Here is a 20761-nt window from a genome sequence, read left to right on the forward strand (position 1 = left end):
TCCAGGGAATGTTATGCAGATAAATTAAGTATAAAACCACTTCAGATAAAATAGGCAACCACCTTAAGATGCTATTTCTTAAGTGGAGCACATGATTTCTGGGGTGAAATGATGAGAATGTTCATTTTTAAGCTTCCTAGTTTGCTTTGTTCCAATACTGAAAACTGATACTGAATTCCTGTTCAGTTTTTAATGACATTGTTTTTCTGAATTACTATTTAGCTTGAAAGTTATTTAAAATTTATGGTTTATTATTCATATTTACAAATTATGCATAATATCTATCCTGGTATCAAAAAACTTTTTTAAAGTCAGATATTGATCAAGTATTGGGATAGTTGGAAATAAGCTGCATAATAAGCATATAACAATATTTAATGATAAAATATTTAGTGTTTATGAGTGCCCACCCTATTCTGGGTTTGCTCATTGGTTTTACCCAGAGGAAAAGTACTTTTTCATGTCTTCATGACCAGGGGTAGTTTTACAACTTGGAGCAAGGTGCCCAAGGAAGTTAGGCTCCAACCGTCTAAAGGGACTGGGAGATATGGGCACCATTTTCCTTGATGAATACATTTCAAAAGGATGACTCCTGGGTCCTTGAGAAAGATAGTCTTGGGTTGTAAAACTGTCCTGAAGCTTTTAAAAAGATTTATATCTCAAAGGGACAGAGAATGAGTTTGTAAGTTTTCTAAGGTAAATGCTCAAAGAAACGCTCTAAAGTTTAGTAGTCAAGCTAAGGGGAATGGTAAGGCCACTGTGGTCAAGATTAAGATGGGGAATAATTTCTCTTTAATGGGAACCACGCTAAGATTGTTAGCAATTCTCTGGTAGATTTTAAACATGATTTATTGTGAGCTGGTCAAACTTTGTATACAACAGTCTCACCTGGTTAGTCTATGTTTCTTTAGAGAGAAGCCAGCTAAAACTTGTGCAGGTTTTCGTCTGTTTTACCCGCTACTTCTGAAGAGAGGTTCATGTTCATCTCTTGCCACACTCCTTTCCTACAAGCTCTGTTAGAATTCGCTGTATTAAATATATATTTTAACATCTTCCAAACTTTCAATTTCTTTTAACTATGTATATAAGTACCATAACTTTTAACTATATATGTTACCAAGCAAGGGCCTACTGCCCAATGTGCATAGAAGTCAATATTATGACACTGGCCTTAGAGAAAAGAAAAGGCTTTATTACAAAGTCAGCCAGCAAGGAGATGGGAGGCAAGGTTCTCAAATCTGTCTCCCCAGTTCTGGTTTTGGGGTGAAATTTTAAGGGATTAGGGAGGGCAGGCTGTAATGCAGAAGAGCTGCAGGACAGATTTTGATTGAAAGGACTTTAAACAAGACCATTTACAGTGAGGTATGAAAAGGGCTTTAACACCAGATCCTCATAGACAATGGACCTCTCACTTCTGAAAAGGGTCTAGCTTTCAGGTTCCAGTCATGTCCCAGTCCTTTGGTTTGGTTTGGGGGAGAAACCTTGGTTGTAGGTGTTATTTCAGGTCAAAATGTTTTCCTCTGTGCACTCCAGCTCCATGACTTGCAGTTTGGCTCACTGCCCTGCAAGGTGACTTTAACGTTCTGTTATTGATATAATATGGCCCATTTGAACTGGTCCTATGGTTACATATGTACATATACATATACACATTTTTCAAATCTTCCAATTTATGTGTATGTATGTATATAAAATTTCTTTTAACTATTTCTATCCACAAAGAAATTCTTTTCCATTGGATGAATTAGTTCCAAATCAGATTTGTGTTTTATGTGAAATTGTAGATGAGCAAAATGGGAAATTTTAACAACACTTCTAAAAGATTCACCATAGATGACATTTTAATACTATACCATCTGTTGTATTTAAAATGTGTCTTGACATCACAAATCCTGAATATATCTGTGTCGTCAGCCATAGTGCCTCTGAGGATTCAATAGCCCTCTCTTCCCTTCCAGGACCACGCAGCAGAAGTAGAGAGCAAAAAGGGAGAACTGCAGAGTCTGCAGAGTCACCTCGTGAGGCTGGGTGCTCTGGGTCGAGGGGAGGACCTCCACCTCCTCCAGGGCAAGGCGGAGGACTGCTTCCAGCTCTTCGAGGAGGCCAGCCAGGTCGTGGAGAGACGGCAGCTTGCCCTTGCCCAGCTGGCTGAATTCCTACAGAGCCATGCCTCTCTGTCAGCAGTTCTCCACCGGCTGAGGGAAACGGTGGAAGCAACCCACAGTATGAATAAGAAACAGTCTGACTTATTAGAAAAGGACCTAAAGAATGCTATTCAAGATGTTAAAACATTAGAATCTACTGCCATCAGTCTTGATGGTGTTCTCACCAAAGCCCAGTATCATCTTAAAAGTGGAAGTTCTGAGCAAAGGACTTCCTGCAGAACAACAGCTGATCATCTCTGTTTTGAATTAGAGAGGATCCAGAACCTTCTAGGAACCAAGCAGAGTGAGGCAGATGCCCTGGCAGTACTGAAAAAAGCATTCCAAGACCAGAAAGAGGAGTTGCTGAAAAGCATTGAGGATATCGAAGAGCGGACTGACAAAGAGCGATTGAAAGAACTTACCCGCCAAGCCCTTCAACAGAGGTAAAAGGAAACTGTGTTGATGCCAGTTGTCTCATTTATTTATTTCTTTCTTAATTTTTATGAGAAAAATTGGCCCTGAACTAACATCTGTGGCCAATCTTCCTCCTTTTGCTCGAGGAAGATGGTCTCTGAGATGACATCTGTGCCAGTCTTCCTCTGTTTTCTATGTGGGATGCTGCCACAGCATGGCTTGATGAGGCGTGTGTAGGTCTGCACCCAGGATCCGAACCTGCAAACCCTGGGCTGCTGAAGTGGAGAGTGCAAACTTAACCAGTATACCACCAGGCCAGCCCCTTGTTTATTTTTTATTTGTTCTGGAATTAATTCTTGTGCAAAACTTTAATAATACCATATTTAGCAACTTCTTCTTTTAGTATTTTGAGGACAAAAGTAATGACTAATTGACATTTAAGAAGTACTAAAATTTCTTTGGTTTCCTCAAGGATTTTTCTAAGGGCTATATATAAGCCACTCTGAGATCTTATTTATAATAGAGTATATAGATCATATTATCTATTTTTAAGCAATTTTTAACTGATAGGAAAAGGGATTCATCTTCTGTGACAAGAATGAAGGCAGAGGAGCCAGCCCCGTAGCTGAGTGGTTAAGTTCACACACTCTGCTTCAGCAGCCTGTCATTCACCAGTTCAGATCCTGGGCACGGACCTACACACTGCTCATCAGGCCATGCTGTGGTAGCATCCCACATAGAAGAACTAGAATGACCTACAACTAGGATATACAACTATGTACTGGGGCTTTGAGGAGAAAAATTTTAAAAAGAGGAAGATTGACAATAGATGTCAGATCAGGGCCAGTCTTCCTCACTAAAAAGTGTACTTTAAAAAACAGAAGTTTCATATGGTTTTAGAAAAAAAAAGAGGATGCAGGCACAGGAGAAAGGGAGTGATTCAAGTAGATTTGTAGTTCTGGTGGTAAAAGCATGAGAGAATTCCTCCCTTGTGGCTGCTAGCCCCTCAGAAAAGACTGAGGAGCTCATTAGTTGAGAGTGAGCAACAGGAAGTTGGCAGAGAGAAAATGGTATGAAATTGTTCCCTTGTAGAGAGGAAATGGAAATGATACCTCCAGAGCTTGGTAAGGTGATGAGCTGTCATTTGAGATTTGTATTCATTCACTTAAAATGAAACCAGTGAGAGCCAGCCCTGATGGCCTAGTGGTGAAAGTCCAGCACTCTCACTGTTTCGGTGGCGGTCACAGGACCACACCACTCATCTGTCAGTAGCCATGCTGTGGTGGTGGCTCTCATAGATGAACTAGAAGGACTTACAACTAGAGTATACAACTATGTACTGGGCTTTGGGGAGGAAAAAAAATGAAACCAACCAGTTTAGCAAAATGGTTCTCCTCAACTACTTTGAACTGTTTGCTTAGAGGTATGTAGAAGTGAGTTGAAACAAAGTTGGGGTTTTGTCAGGTGAGTTTAATGAAGAAGCTAGGAGGTCAAGGGAATTTTCCTGCCACAAATTTGAAAAGTAATTTTTTTACAGTAGCCTTCTTTTCAATATTATTTTTCCTTCTTAATAGAACCTTCTCCCTACTCATGTTCTCACAATCCCTTTCTCTTCCATTTTTTCAGGGGATAAAGAAACAGCTGAAATGCATTCATATCAATGCGTCCATAATTGATAAGGATTATCTTGGCCCTGCCAAGATCATTGCCATTGGCTTCCAAACATTAAGCCAAGGCTTTAGTTAGATGACAATGGCTCCTGAAGTTACACATCTCATGGGCAATAAGCTATCTGACTAGTTTAACAATAAACTTACAAAAGGGAATTAGATCTGGGGAGGAAAAAATGGCCTCCAGAGTAAAGACAGAATGAGGAGCAAGTGTGGCAAAGGGTCAAAGGACTGGCCCAGGAAATCAGTGGGAGGATTGGTGCTGCAAGGCCGCATCACCCTCTCTGGCCTGCTGAGGCCAGGCAGACAGGAGATCCTAAAATTGCTGGAGAAGGAGGCCCAGGTTGGAGTCAAGAGCCGTATCAGTACTCAGAACACACAACTCAGCAAAGTCACACGGAGGCTACAGAAAATGTTGCATTAAATTGATGGCTGTATTGAATCCCAGCCATGCTTACGCCTCACTGTGTGACCTTGGGCAAGTCACCTCTCTTCCTGTAAGACAGAGCTAATGACAATGCCTGCCCCGGCCCCTTTGTTTTGGGAATTAAATAGGATAATTCATGTTTACTCACTTTACAAACTCTACAGCACTATGTTAAAATGCAAGCATGAAAGAGTCAATGGCTGCCTCTATGTGGCCACTTTTTACAAATGCTTAAATATTAATATATTACGGACAGAAAAATTATCATTTTCTCATACTAATCTTTTCAATAAAGCCAGCAATTTAAGTTTTTAAAATAAATATTTATGTGGTGCTCAGTAAAGCTGTTTTTATTTTGAATGAAACAACCGTGATCTTTAAACACTATTTTACATGAATTTGACCTCATCGCACAAAAGGATTTCTTACCAACACGACCTTGCAATAAGTACTCTCCTACTTTGCCTACAAGGTCAGCCCTAGTCTTAAGAGCTTTATGCCATGAAAGCAAAATTAAAAAAGAATACAAAATTAATAGAAAGTTGAAGATGAGTGGTGAAATAGGCTTTAAATATTTTCTGGGGTACAATCTGAGTTATGCAAAGTTAACTTTAAAAGCATCTTTACCAGTTGATATGCATTAATTTAATTGGTGTCTTAAGAATTTTTCTAGCTATATGTATGCTTTACAGAAAGGATATATTAGTTCGCTACCTTTAGTAAATTAATAGTAAAATATTTTAATTTACAGGCTGAGAGTCTTTAATCAGTTGGAAGATGAATTGAATTCTCATGAGCATGAACTATGTTGGTTGAAAGATAAAGCCAAGCAAATTGCCCAGAAAGATGTAGGCTTTGCGCCTGAAGTTGATAGGGAGATCAACTGCTTAGAAGTCACCTGGAATGATACCAAAAAACTCATTCATGAAAAGTAAGTCCAAAATCTCTCAATTGTTGTTTTTAACTTCTACTTATTTTGTGACATTGGGCCATTACCTGTTGATTTGCGTTGGTGTGACCAAGAATTAAATACCTTTTGCCATCTTAGGTATTCTGTAACGTTAAAAATGGAGTGTCCTACAGAACTTTATTGAGGACGTTATCTGGAGGTAACAGTTACGTGCATGTGAAATTCAATGCTTAAAAGGAAAAGTTTCAGCAGTTTCAAAGTGCTACCATGAGATTCTTAACTCTGGTTTTGTTGTTGTACTTGGTTATAATTGAGGTTTGATTTACATACAGCGAAATTCACCCTTTGCAGTCTACACCCTTAAACTTTATGTATTTGACAAACTCATACAGTTGTATAACAATCCTGATTATCACATTTCACACTAACAGTTCCACCACCCTCCTGTCTCCTTGTAGTCAGTCCCGCCCTCACGCCCAGTCCCCTGCAACTATTGATCAGTTTTCTGTCTCTGTAGTACTGTCTTTTTCAAAATCACATATAAATGGAGTCTTTCCACTTTGGACAATTATAAATAAAGCATCTATTAACATTCGTGTTCCATTTTTTGTGTGTATGTAAGTTTTTATTTCACTTGGGTAAGTACCTAAAAGTGAGATTATGGGTTATCAGGTAAATGTGTGTTTAACTTTATAAGAAATTGCCAAAGTAGTTGTACCATTTTGCATTCACACTAGGCACGCATGAGAGTTCCAATTGCTCCATATCATTTCCAGCACCTAGTGTTGTCAAGTTTTTGTTTGTGTGTTGGACATTGTAATAGATGTGTAGATATATCTTCTTGTGTTTTTAATTTGTATTTCCTGGATGACTAATGATATCAAACATGTTTTGATATGTTATTTGCCATCTATATATCTTATTCAAATCAGCCTGTTCAAATTAGCTAATTTTTCTTGGATTGTTTGTTTTCTTATTATTGAGTTCTTTTTTATATCAATATAATCCCAAGCAAAATACTGGCAGAATTTTTCGAGGAAATTGACAAGCTGATTTTAAAATTTATATGTAAAGGCAAGAGACCTGGAACAGTATAATTTACAAAAAGAATTGGAGAATTCACATTACTCACTTTTAGTGCAGTGTTGGCTAAAGGGTAAACATACAGACCAATGGAACAAATGGAGTGTCCAGAAATAGACCACAAATACACCCTCAGTTGATTTTTGACAAAAGGGCAAAGGCAATTTGATGGAGAAAGAATAGGCTTTTCTATAAATAGTCCTGGAATAGGTGGTCTCCATATGCATTAAAAAGTAATGAACTTCAATACATACCTTACATCACATACAAAGGCCTTTTAAACAAAATTGAGAGCACATTGTATACTGTAGACTATTAATGTATGCGTTTTTTTAATCATGTTGCACAAACTTTATTTCATGTTATTAAACATTTTCCTAAATTGTGACGTATTGAGATTGCACAGTATTCAATTATAAAAATGTATCGGAATTCATTCAGTTAGTGCCTACTTTTAACATATGGGTTATTTCTATTTTTTTCTCCTGCTATAAATGACGTTGTGGAGAATATCATTTTATCTAAAGCTTAGTGCACATCTCTTTCTTGGCAAAAATTTCTTAATAGAGAATTCCTTGCTCGAAGGCATTTTACTCTTATAAACAAAAAATATTATCTTTTTTTGGCAATTTTTCAGGGGATTCATAGTCAATGAAAATTTGTGTCACTGAAATGGAGAAGAAAATCTCATATATATTTTCAATATTCAGCAGTGTTTTGTTTGGGTTTTTTTGTTTGTTTTGGGAGGTTTTTTTTTGCTTTCCCATGATGCGCACCATTATGAAGTAATTAAATCATGGAAAAATTAAAAAACAAAAATTTGTTGGGGGCTGTCCTGGTGGCACGGCCGTTAAGTTCGCATATTCCACTTCTTGGCGGCCTGGGGTTCGCCGGTTCAGATCCAGGTGTGTCATGGCACCGCTTGGCAAAAAGCCATGTTGTGGTAGGCTTCCCACATATAAAGTAGAGGAAGATGGGCATGGATGTTAGCTCAGGGCCAGTCTTCCTCAGCAAAAAAAGGAGGATTGGGATTAGTTAGCTCAGGGCTAATCTTCCTAAAAAAAAAAATTTGTAGACATCTATGTGTTTGAGTTGTCAAGAACATATGCTGCATCTTTGCTTGTCAATGAGGTCACAGATTTTGCTTTAGTGGCTGTGTGCATTCTTCATTCGTGGAGAACAATTAGACATCAGAGTTAAGTCAACCTGACCAGGAATGTTTTGACCTCAGTAGGCAGAAATACGGTTTTCTCTTGATTCCATCATTCATCTGTGAAAACATTTATGTAGTTATGTATCAAGTCTAATCATAGGAATCTCTCTCCTTTCCTGATACGTGATAATAAATGATCTTTTTTCTGTCATCATTACAGCCAGGGTCAATGCTGTGGACTTATTGACTTAATGAGAGAATACCAGAATCTGAAGTCAGCTGTATCTAAAGTCCTAGAAAAGGCCAGCAATGTGATTGCAACCAGAACTACTATAAAAGATCAGGAGGACCTGAAATGGGCCCTATCCAAGGTAATAATTCAAAATGTGTTTATTTTAATAGACTATTTTAGTACATCTGGTTTTTACTCATAATAGATTCTCTGTTCAACTCGTTGGTACATATAGATGTAGATAATTTACACTAAAAAGCTCAACCCTTTTTTTTTTTTTAGGAATATTGGTATCCTAGGATTATAACAATTCAAGAAAATTACATTATATATATTCGTATAGTTAATTAATATCACTGGTTTCTGCATAAGGTCAACCATGAATTAAATTTTTCAGGGGCAAGTGGTTTTAAACTCTTATCACTGATTATTTTATTAATTAAAGAAACCTTTATGTCCGCAGCATGAAACTGCCAAGAACGAAATGTGTAATAAGCAGAAAGAATTGGATAACTTTACCAGTAAAGGAAAACAGCTGTTATCTGAGCTGAAAAAAATTCACAGTAGTGATTTCACCTTGGTGAAAAGAGACATGGAGAACACCGTGGACAAATGGCTGGATGTAAGCTCATCATCTGGGACCCTATGAACAGTTTATCACACTCTCAATCACGTTTTTGGGCCAAGGATTTTTCAAGGATGTGAATTCCATTTTTAACTTTTAATGCAAAATGCGAAATGATATTCTGAAGAAAAACAGTGTTCACATAAAGTTTAGTAATAGTGAAAGAATTATTTGCTTTATTTTGGTAAAATTTATTGGCGGATTTTCTAGAGTTTCACTCGATAGCTTCAATCACAACAAATTTATAACTCTATACTTTTTTCATCTCAAAACTCTGGAATAATGGATAGAAATAGAAGAATAACTTATAAATACCCTACAGAATATTAAAACATAATGTATAATAATTTAAAAGTAATGACTATAATCTTGCATTGAAAAACATTGGACTTGTAATTTACATCCGTGGATTTTAGTTCTTGCTCAGTCATTTACTAGCTGTGTGACCAGAGAACAGGTTACTTGATCTCTCTGGAACTCTACATTTCAGTCCATACATATCTTACATTGTCTTCCAGCTCAAAAGCCCAGTGATTCCTTTGGCCCCCTATTATCAACATCTAGGTTCAGATGCTCAACCTACAATGAGTTCCCTTACTTAAGCTAAATTACTAATGTTAGACATTGATTTTGCACACTATAATCAAATAATTTTGTGACTTCAGAAAACCTATGTTCCTCCACTTTTAAAAGGACATTCTTATTATGGGAAGAGTATTAAGCAATAATGCTTTAAGCATGCAAAGTTGGTTGCTCTCCTTTGTATTTACTTATTCTGTAAATATGTTTGTCTACTCACGTCTATTTTACATCCCAGCATTATAAATAAACGGGCTTATTGTGCTACTTTCAGAGATAAATTCAATTCTGCCCTAGATGGACTCCTATCCTGTATAATTCAACCTCAGAGTGAGTTGCATTATAATGGACTCCGATAGATCTGTAGTTAGTTCCCTAATTTACAGATGAAAATCAAATGTCTCGGAAATTCAATCAACCCTCCCAGTGACGGAAAGAATTTATGTAATGGTTAGCATCTTCTTGAGTCACGTGTACAATTGGTTTACAATAATTTTTGTAAAACTTTTTCAATCAAAACATGATTTTCTGATTAAGGAAGCATTGACATGTTTACTAATTTGATGGGGCAAAGAGCATCTTAAAGACTCAGACTATTAATGATCTGGCTTCTGTTTCCTATCCCAGGTATCAGAGAGAATTGAGGAAAACATGGATAAGCTGAGGCTAAGCCTGTCCATTTGGAATGATGTACTGTCAGGTAAAGAGGAGATTGACGGATGGTCAAACAATTCTGTTCCACAGCTGGCCGAAAGCATCAGCAACCTGAATAACAGCCTCAAAGCAGAAGAATTCCTAAAAGAATTTGAGGTAAATTCTACCCTCATATGGGAGCTAATTGACCAGAATACAAGAAAATTGTTTCTTTCTTTTGAAGTTCATTCTTCCTTTCAAGATACCTATGAGTGAAACAAAACTCTTAACTTTTACTATTTGCTTGAAAGTTGAATAGGCTGTGGATAAGAGGGTTTTTGTGGTTTTTTAATTTTGCCTTTTTGTCACTTCTTAGTTGGGGCTCTTTGCTTGAAGTATTAGCATAAAACTAAAAGCCCATAAAATCTATAATTTTTCCCATTCATCTGAGAGTATGGCACCTTCCTACTGGAAAACCAATTGAAAGTGTTTGTACTTCAGTATTACCAGTATTTATTTTTTCTTCATTCAAACAAAATGTTTAGTGAGTACTTACCATGTGCTGGACACTAGTTCTAGGTGCTGGGCTCTTCCACTTCCTTTTCAGAAATGGAAGAAACTGGAGACTGGAGTGTTACAGGCTTCCACAGAATGTGGCCTTTGAAAGTTCTAGTCACCAACTTATTTTAAACATTTAAAATTCCCATTTCTTGCATTCATTTATTCATTCACTCATCAAATTCTTAATGAGTACCTAAAATATGTCAGAGCCTGTTTTAGACACTGAGAATATCATAGTAAAACAAAGTCTTTACTCTCATGGTATTTACGTTATAATATATGTTGTGTGTAAAATGTCAGGTAGTCATTGGGCTATAATGAAAAATGAAGCAAGGTAAAAGGAAAGAGAGGGACAAGAGATAACGTGTTTCACAAAGCATATAACTGACTGTCCTCTTGGTGGGGGCAGAGACTGTTCACCATTGTATGCTCAGGCATCCAGCACTGTGACTGGCACACACAGGAACATGATACATACATGAGTGAATGACTGTAGTCTGAAAAAAGTAGAGTTGAATCATCTCTATTACCTAAGTTATCCAGCTGTCTTTGACCCAAAGAACATTCTAGAGATTTTTCTTATTTCTAAGGACAAACAGAAGTAGGGGAAATTATCCAGACCAGAAGTACACTCAGGAGAAGGAGACCACAGTGTCTTTAGTTGTTATCTTTGACATTAAATTAACATTACAGCTCAAACAGTGGTGTGTACTGGAATAGAGCTTGTCCTACCTTGTAAAACTCAGTTATTACATTTTCAGGAATTTTACAAGCCAGTGTTAAACCCAACCATTATTAACAATTAAATTGTAAATAAAGTTACCATTAAGTAAATTGTAATGAATACTCAAAATCCACCACGTCCTAATTAGTATTCTACATATTACTGTTATCTAGACTCAAGTTATTGACATTTATTGTATCTGTGTGGTAGACATACTGTAGAACGGTGGACTACTGTGCATCTCTTCCAGCTCCATGTGCAGTGGCATCATGTTATAGTTCGAAATGGTGGTAAATGCTACAAATCAGGGCCAATTTTTGGAGAGCCAGTTGTTAAGCCAACATATAGTTCACTCCTACTCCTGACTCTGGGATCCAGGGAGCCACTGGGCGTCAGTGGGCATTCGATATGTCCTGGTTCAGTCCCTCACAGAGATGGGTTTTTATGTTACTGACTGTCTGTGTGGTACACCAGCTAATAAAATCAGGGAACTGCATTCAGCGCAGTGCCTAACAGTGTCACTGCTGCTGCAGTGCGGCAAAGGAAGTGTAGGTGCATGGGTGTGATTAATTGCCCAGTCTGCTTCTGGAGAAGTGGCAATGGGCCTGACAGTTAGCTCATCACATCTTACTGCACAAATTAATTACTTTCGGGACTGAAAGTATCAGGAGGTTTGTTAGTGTCCACAAAGCACCAAAATAGGATATTTAAGTTGAGAGGGATACTTGATTAAATGTTCCTTTGTGGCCCCAAATAACGAATGATACTTACAAGCATCTAATTTGTTCAGTAATGATTCTTTGCTTGTTCTTCCTTCTTTTTCTGTTAGTGTTGGTGCAAAAAAAAAAAAAAAAAAAAGGCAAAATATTAGATGTCAATTTCCTAATTGACCTGATTTCTGCTTTAATATCCTTTACATTTTTATTTGAAATGTTTCCTATATATTACATATAGTCTATGGTAATTAATCATTCCTGATGTGTATTTGCTTCAAAATACTTCAAGAGTTTAATGCTGCCATAGTAACCAGTGATATTAATGCTAATGAGAAAATGACAGTCTGTTGAAAATCCCCACTGACTCAAGACTTTTGGTCAGTGTTTAATTTTTTCCAGAAGCTTTTTATTTCTCCCAGTAAAAAAGGGTGGGAAGAAAGTTCTGCAAACTCCCTCACATTCCCAGGGAAAGTTAATAGTGACATCTTCCCGCATTCATAAAGGCGGCCCACAGAAAGCGAAACAGAGATTTTTTTTTTCTTTTTTTACCCTGGCTTAAAGTTGGGGCGTTTTGACAAGATTAACTCTTGAAATTATGAAATTCAAAATGTAGTGTGTCAATGTTTGGATTAGTTATGCCTTTCCCCTTTGTTGTTTATTTTGGCAGTCTGAAGTTAAAAACAAAGCCTTGAGATTGGAAGAACTTCATTCCAAAGTTAATGATCTTAAAGAATTAACTAAAAATCTGGAAACACCACCAGAGCTTCAGGTAAGCACTCACTCAGACTTGTAATAACTACTGTCTACTAGACTCTCTCTCTCAAAAAGTATATATATATGTGTGTGTGTGTGTGTGTATGTATGTATATATATGTGTGTGTGTGTATATGTATATTCTCATTGTTATCATCATCATAATTCCAAGCAAACGTGGATATTATCATATATGGGGGTTAAAAGATTAACATCTTTAGAATTCCTTCTGCCAGTATTCATAGCATATTTCCAACTCAAATATTATAATAAGATTAGTTCCCTTTTTCCTTGCTAAATTTTGGAAGTAGTATCCAGCTTGCCTCCTGGACCACTTTATGTCTAGACAAGAATAGAAACCACATCCGTGAATAATGATATCCTTATTGAGATTTCACTAATTCATTCACTCAATAACTGGATTTGGAAGGATCACCACTGCAAATCTCCCTTTAAGGCTCTTTAGATGGCACCAATCCACAGGCCAGGGTAGAGCAGTTCTGACCAGCAAACCCGGGCTGCTTCAGTGAGGGAGAGCTAAGAGCAACCAGCTCCGTGGGTCTCTGTTGGCAGCCAGCACCACAGGCTCCAGGCTATATAACAAACCTCTATATTTGTTGCTGACCTCATAGATTTTCTCTACATTTTCTTTCTTCCCTTCTTGCCTTTGTCCCTTATTTACTGATTCTCATTAACCCATCAATCTTGCTTGATCACTATACTTTTTCTCTGACCTGAGACTGTGTATCCATCAGTTATTACCATCGGTGGATTACATGTAACAGAATGTTAGAAGTTTCACCTGAAGCAAAAAGAGGTGAAGGGAGTGCTAATCATACGCAAAACTAAAGGAGGAGAGCTGATGCGTGCCACTTGTGTCAAGGATATAAATGGGCAACAGTTGGACTTTCACGGAGTCAAGATGGAGGCAGCGTTTTAGGGGACAGCTACTGTTGACTCTGGTTTCTCACACACCCACCCCTACCAATACTCAAGGAAGAGGTGTGGGAGGGCCTGCACTTACCTCAAGCCTCGGGAGAAGGGTTTCAGTGGTCCCACCTGGAGAGTATGACATATGCTCCCTGTTGGCGGACACAGGTGTCTAGTATCTAACTCCCCATGAGAAATGATTATTTTGAGTGGCCTGCATCGCAGAGTCATCTGGGGTGAATGCTAGAGAGTGACCTCTGTCCCAGAAGTGAGTTTTGAGAAGAAAGGAAAGAAGAGAGCAACAGCCTGTGGATATCTTAGGTTATCAAAGAGAGCTTTCTGGGGGATGACAGGCCTCAGCCTTGAGAAGTTAAAGAGATGCTCACAGGCTGCAGAAGGAGAAAGTAAAGAGTCAGAGAAGAGTGCATCACTTGCATCTAGGGAACTCCAGGAGGAAGTCGCAGAGGTGAGGGGAGTTGCAGAAAAGCCAACAGGCTAAGGCCCATGAGAGGAGAGAATGTGAAATGTTGCCTGGCCTAGGAGCACAGAGGCCAGCTCCCAACAGCTGTCAAAAAACTTCAGAGCCCCTCACCCACCTCTCTGCTGTCTGAGCCTGCAGGGGTCAGGAGCTGTAGAAAGTGGGGGAATAGAAATAAAGTGAAGAAAGACAAAAAGAGGCACGCGGCCCCTTTCTCCACTGCGGGCTTCCTGTTTGCAGCTAAGATAAAAGCGTGAACTTTAAGTTAACTTTATGTGCAAAGTTTTGATTAGTAAATGCGCCTGGATGCTTTAATTATGAAATTGAAACTGTTTGCAATTTATCGTGATTATAAGTCCTTTTATTATCTGTGGGGCCAGGGAAGTCAAGGCCCGTCCTGAACTAAATCATCCAGGAGGAGCGAAGATCTAGCCTCCCTGAATATTTAAAAGTGGGAGACACAAGTAAAATTGCTTTATGAGAACATCTGATAGTGGTGTTTGTCCAAAGTAGTGGTTACATCAGAGCAAAACATGCATGAGCATTTCCCGGAGAGACTGAAGAGCAGCCATTTTGTGACCGCCTTGCTAACTCTGTGTAGGTCTAGACCTGCTTTTGGAACGTTGGATCTCGCATATTCCCTGCAACCTCAGCTGAAACTTCCACTTTAATGTCCCATGTTAACCGCAATCCTCACTCTTTCCATTTTCCCATCAAAGTGTTTGGCGACTTATACCCACTGGTTTTCCTGCTTAGAAAAGTTGAATTAGCATCCGTGGTTAGGCTTATGTGGGTTTTTTTTTTTTTTTTTCACAATTAAGATGCACACGATTGGAATTCCTACTGAATGAGTGTTCTGGTTTTCACAGATTTTAATGAAATCTTACTTTATGGTTAGTTTATAGAAGCAGACTTAAGGCAGAAACTGGAGCATGCCAAAGAAATTACCGAAGAAGCAAAAGGAACCTTGAAAGAGTTCGCTGCTCAGAGTACACAGGTGGAGAAATTTATTAATGACATAACAACCTGGCTGACAAAACTAGAAGAATCGTTGATGAACTTTGCCCAAACTGAGACTTGCGAAGGGTTGAAAAAGGTGAAGGTAGGTCATAAACTATTATTAAGTGTTTATACTTCAGTTGAAATATTAGTTCTCCTCATTTGTGGTTACTATAATCAAGATATAACCTCTGCTCTCAGTTACCCATGTTAACACTAGACCGACTAATTCATGATATGGGACGTGGGAAAGTAAGTAACAGGTGGAGAAATGAACGCAGGTGGTAAGAAATCAAAGATGAATAATCTAAACTCAGAAAGCATGCGTTGCTGTAGGCCCGCTCATAGGCCATGCTTCTTCATATTTTTTTAGTAAAAGGGTCGAACATATAGAAGAACTGTTTGAATTTCCGTGAATTTTCAAACTTGAATGCCAAATAGCTTTTCATACTTTATTTTTGTTGGCCAGTATGACTACTTTCATCTAGAGAAGGATATATTTTTTTAAAAAGCTGCTGAGAAGACATTCCACTTCCATGTCATCTGTTCATATTTATAGATGACATTTCTGATCCACTGTCTTTAAAGCTTGTATTGTAAGTTGACTTTTCAGGATAGATAATCTGTTTTCTTTCAACATATTTTCTTACTATAGTTGAGACTGAGGACATATGTTTTTAAATTAACTACTGGTGCTGTTGGTAGGGCCTCTGACCTTGAAACAAAGCCCAAGTGGCCTATTGAAGAATGCGAACTTAGGAGGGTGACTCTATTAATAATTTCTAATCAATTGACTCTACCAAAGGTCATGGGCTCGAATCTGTAAGGACTTGTTTGATTTGCTTGAAATCCTAGACTATAACCCAAATCCTCCTAGCTGTCTCCCAACAGGTGTTCACAGTTGTTCCTGAGGAGAACTGGGCAACTTTCTGAAAGTGTCAACACAGATCTATCACAAATACTGAAAAAAATCCCACAAGAATGTAAACGTTACTGAGTGGATTTCAACAGCATCAATTTCAGATTCAAACAAAGTGCCATATTGGAGTAGCTGAAGTATTTCTCTTGAATGTGGTGGATATCCTTCATGGCATGCTTTTATTCTACAGGAAATACAAAAAGAACTCCAAAGTCAGCAAAGCAACATCAGCTCCACCCAGGAAAATCTCAACAGCTTGTGTCGCAAGTACCACTCAGTTGAGTTGGAGAGTCTGGGCAGTGCAATGACCGGGCTGATAAAGAAACATGAGGCTGCGAGCCAGCTGTGCTCCAAAACACAGGCCAGCCTTCAGGATTCTCTGGAAAAACATTTCAATGGTGAGCTCTGACAGGCCTTAGCGTCAATGGTTTGTTTACGAGAAGGAATCCAAACGAAATGCTGCCTAGAAACCGCCAGCAAAAGTTTGGGAAAACTTCCCACAAGAATATAATTTTAAATTTGTTTGAGAGTGGAGATTTGAGCAATAGAAGGATTGTGCACGGACTCTCACCATCAGCAGAATTCTTCCTCTTTCTCCCCAGAAAGTAGGAATCCACCATTTTGATGATTCTGAATTTCATCTGGGTTTTCTTTTATTTGTGTGGAAAATTACTTCCACTGCTGTGATGAAATGATGCAGTAAACTCAGGTGTTAGGAGAGGTCATGAAACGGCACAGCCATATAATCCAGGAAATTGCTGTCATATGTTCATGACACAGCTTCCCACACCATGTGCCTATGCTCTGATGCAGACACATAATGACTTTCTAGGTCAGCTTCGTGGACGGAGGACAGAGGAGATGGTTTCTCCTTTGCCATAAAAATGGCTTTGTCACCTCTAGAGCATTTCTTGCCTTTTACTCTTACATATTCAGACAATTAATTATCTTTCTTTACCAAAAGAAAGAAACACAATGGGAAATCAGACATTCCTGGAATACGAATATCTTTTCTATCTTTTCTTTGAGATACTTTCTCATTTTTGCCATGAACAGTCATGATTGTGGACCGTGCTGTACTATTTTCTATATTATTGTTATTATTTTCTTTGTGGAATATTTTGGAAGGCAAGATGCTAAAGGCCAGAATTAATTCATTGTGGTAATCCTGGATGCTTATTCAATGTGTTGGATTTTTTTTCTCATTTTTACTACTTTCAAGAGTCTATGCGGGAATTTCAAGAATGGTTTTCTGGAACAAAGGAAGCAGCAAAAAAATCATCTGATAGAACTGGTGACAGCAAAGTTCTAGAAGCAAAGCTCCATGATCTCCAGGTACAAAAGCTGGAAGGAAGCACTTTTTCTTCTTCTCCATATGGTACTCAAGTGCCCTCAGGTCAGACCTAAATCATCTCTTTTCCCAAATCTTCTTTTATTATTCAATATGTTTTTTCTTCCATAACAGAATTAGATTTCTTGAGTCATAAGGAGATGGGCAATATGAATAGTAACTTGAAAAACTCAGGTAGAACTCCAGAATTTCTAGATCCCTTCCTCTCTCTTCTAGCCTGTTGACCATTCTTTGGAATTTATTCAAAATTAAATCTAGTTTGAATTTTTATAGCAGTAAAAGTATAGGTAATTGTATCTATTTTATATCAGGATCCCATGGAAGAGTTTTAAAAAGAAGACCTGGCTTGTGTTTTTTAATAACTGATGATCTACATTCAGAGCTGGGATATATTCAAATTAAAGCAATGGCTATTATAGGTTTTATTGGTTTTACTGACTGGAAAATGTATGACTTCAGTAAGGAGAAGCCATTGTGAAGTAGAATTAAGCAACAATTGACAGAAGGCTAGGTTCAAATTAGGTTTTAGCCAAGTTTTTCAAGTGGCTCGTCTGAGCAAAGCACTGTGTCAAGCATTGTATAAAAAAAAAACTTTTAAAAATGAGGAACATGAGGATTTTGTGTCTGAATGGGTGATGACAATTATGTAGATAATTCATTAATAGGGTAGGAACATCATTATAATAAAGGAAGTGGTTTTGCAGGAAGCAGGGTGAGTTTAAGCTTGAGATGCAGTGGAACTCCACAAAGAAAAGTCTGAGTGACAATTGCAACACAGCAGTACTGAGATTCTTTTGCTCTGTTGAAGCTATGCCCACGCATGTGGTCTTTCCCAAGGGAGAGGTGCATACCAAGCAAAGAAAGGATCTGAAGTCAGGGCTTTGTGAGCAGAGTGGATCGAAGGAGGAGGGGAGGGCTGGAGGCAGCTAACCAGTTAGAAGATGACACTAACCCTATGAGGAGGTGTGGCCTGGGCGAGGCTGGGGCAGTGAGAATGGGGAGAGACTGAGAACAAGACCTTGATGACAACATCCTCATTTCCAGGTCACTGCTGTTCACAGCTTGTTCTCAGTGGTTCCACTGACTGGCAGGCACCATGCTCCATTATGAGCCTTGACTATGTCCAATTGTGTACACCATTCTCCCTCCAGCTTTGTTAAAGGCTTTCTTCCTTTGGGCTCTGTCTGTCTCCTCTTGCTCTACTATCCCAGCTCAGAATTGTAATTCATGCTCCCATGCACCAGGGTCCCTGCATCATAGCAGATATTTCGTATTACCTTTATTTCCCCAAACAGAACATTTTGGATTCAGTCAGTGATGGGCAGAGCAAGCTTGATGCCGTGACTCAAGAAGGACAAACTTTGTACGCCCATGTGTCTAAACAAATCGTCAGTAGCATTCAGGAACAAATTACAAAGGCTAATGAAGAGTTTCAAGCGTTTCTGAAACAATGCCTTAAAGACAAACAGGCTCTTCAAGACTGTGCTTTAGAACTTGGGAGGTAGGTTGTTTTGATAAGCGTAGATTTCATCATACACAGAATATATTTTCAAAGATTTAGTGGAAAACCATTGTGAACAAAGAAATAATCTTTGCAATTGTGAGTTTAAATAATGATAAGCTTTGACCTTGAGTACAGGTTCATACTAGGACAATAATTGAATGCTTGGACTCTGATGGTATCATTTGGCTTTATTTTCTATACAGAAAAAGAAAGGAATTATATTCATTAGTAATTGTAAATGGCATAAATGCATGTTTTTTGTTTGTTTTTTTTTGTCTATTTGGCTAACTCAAGATATTAGAGTTTTGACATCCAGGTTTTAGATTATCCAAGAGTTTTCCTTGTGTTCATTTCTTCTGGGTTGGAGCCATGGCAGAAAACACCTACTGAATTTCTGTGAATCGAGATTCCAGTCAGGATGCTATGTCAATAGGGATAAATATAAAATTAGAAGGAATCAAAAAACCTTGTTCTGGTGGCAGAGTAATTTGCTGACTCCTGTCCAGCTTTCTTAGAGAATTTACATTGCTTTCAAAACTTAGAGACCTTGTGCTCATGGGCCTTATTCATATCCCAGTAAAATACAAACATGACTGAAAATCCACATAAGATACAAGCAAATTAAGATACAAGAAAGACACAGAGATGACTTTCTCTTCTTTTCCCAGGGCTTCCACTGACCCACTTATCCACTGACCCCAATTCAGAGTCTTTGTAGTAAGATATGGAGTTAAGTGCATATTGACATGGGGATGAAATCGTGCTGGTAATTACCAGCTGTGATTACCAGGAAATCAAGTCAGCAAAATAGGGTGATTCTTTTTCTGTGTGGATCTCAAAAGAAATTTCCATGATTTGTCATTTTTTTACTGAAATAAGTGATAATTTCAATGGGCTTATTGTTGAGTTTTCTTCCATACTTGAAAACTCATGCAATCTTAATTGCCATAGCCATTGTTACCTCAGATATTAGAATTTATTTATTATAATGGGCACATAATTTCTCTAAGGTATTTTCCTTTTCTTTAGTTTTGAGGATCAGCACAGAAAACTGAACTTATGGATCCGTGAAATGGATGAAAGGTTAAGTACAGAAAATTTAGGAGAGAGTAAACAGCACATTCCTGAGAAGAAAAATGAAGTCCATAAAGTTGAAATGTTTCTGGGAGAACTCCTGGCTGCAAGGTATGGTACAGAAATGGGCTGGGTCCTTTCCCTACTCGCATGTCATTGGTTGGTTGGTTGGTTATTTGGTTTGATTGTTGGTTGGTTGGTTGATGGGTGCTGGTTCTATGTTCATATCCCTGAATGTCTAGAATACAAATGGTTGTGCAGTGTTTCTTATGGCAATGAGGTATTTTCCAGAGAGCACACGGATGGAAGTAAGGAGCTGATCTGCATCGCAGTTCCACCTCCCTTTGCTCAACAAATTGGGCAGGTCACTCATTTCCTTTACTTATTGATATTAGCCTTTAAACATTGTGTTAGTAATGCTGTAATTTCCTTTTAGGGGTTATCATAAGGATCTATTAAGATAAGATAAAGCTGATTTGAAGAATAGAATACCACAAATGCACAGTGATTATAAAGATACTCTTCATTTACAAAAATAATGCTATCGACCCCAATTTCCATATACTCTTCACACACTTCAGCCTCCAGTTCCGTTTCCAATACACTCCATCCTCCTAATATTCTTAGTAAAGCCACAGGTACAGTCATTCAGTCTGACTGTCCTGGAGGTTCCTCTGCTCCACTACAGTGTTTGTCTCCTCATTGCTTCCCTCTTGGGCCAACGTTTCTGGCTTCTTTCCCAGGCAAAGTTCGCTGACCTATGCTTTTGACTCCACTACCTTGAGGGCTCTGCTTGCTAAGTTCATGCTCCACCTCTGGCATTTTCAGTTGCCTCATTGGAACTCTTCCATCAAAAGATAGAACACCTTCATCAGGAGAGTG

General features: G+C 38.3%; 1 protein-coding gene across 41 annotated transcripts in view; it reads left to right on the forward strand.

Annotated features, from left to right (window-relative positions):
• Window positions 1-20761, forward strand: part of SYNE1 (spectrin repeat containing nuclear envelope protein 1) — a 442051-nt gene that overhangs the window by 180530 nt on the left and 240760 nt on the right. For all 41 annotated transcript variants that reach the window (XM_070256132.1, XM_070256133.1, XM_023632822.2 and 38 more), the window contains 11 exons: window positions 1959-2587; window positions 5407-5586; window positions 8022-8172; window positions 8497-8655; window positions 9865-10047; window positions 12539-12640; window positions 14931-15134; window positions 16141-16348; window positions 17173-17285; window positions 18597-18802; window positions 19835-19990. In XM_070256132.1, the coding sequence (XP_070112233.1) occupies window positions 1959-2587; window positions 5407-5586; window positions 8022-8172; window positions 8497-8655; window positions 9865-10047; window positions 12539-12640; window positions 14931-15134; window positions 16141-16348; window positions 17173-17285; window positions 18597-18802; window positions 19835-19990 (2291 nt within the window). The remainder of the gene's footprint in view (window positions 1-1958; window positions 2588-5406; window positions 5587-8021; window positions 8173-8496; window positions 8656-9864; window positions 10048-12538; window positions 12641-14930; window positions 15135-16140; window positions 16349-17172; window positions 17286-18596; window positions 18803-19834; window positions 19991-20761) is intronic.

The sequence above is a fragment of the Equus caballus genome, chromosome 31, assembly GCF_041296265.1.
Source record: "Equus caballus isolate H_3958 breed thoroughbred chromosome 31, TB-T2T, whole genome shotgun sequence".
NCBI lineage: Eukaryota > Metazoa > Chordata > Mammalia > Perissodactyla > Equidae > Equus > Equus caballus.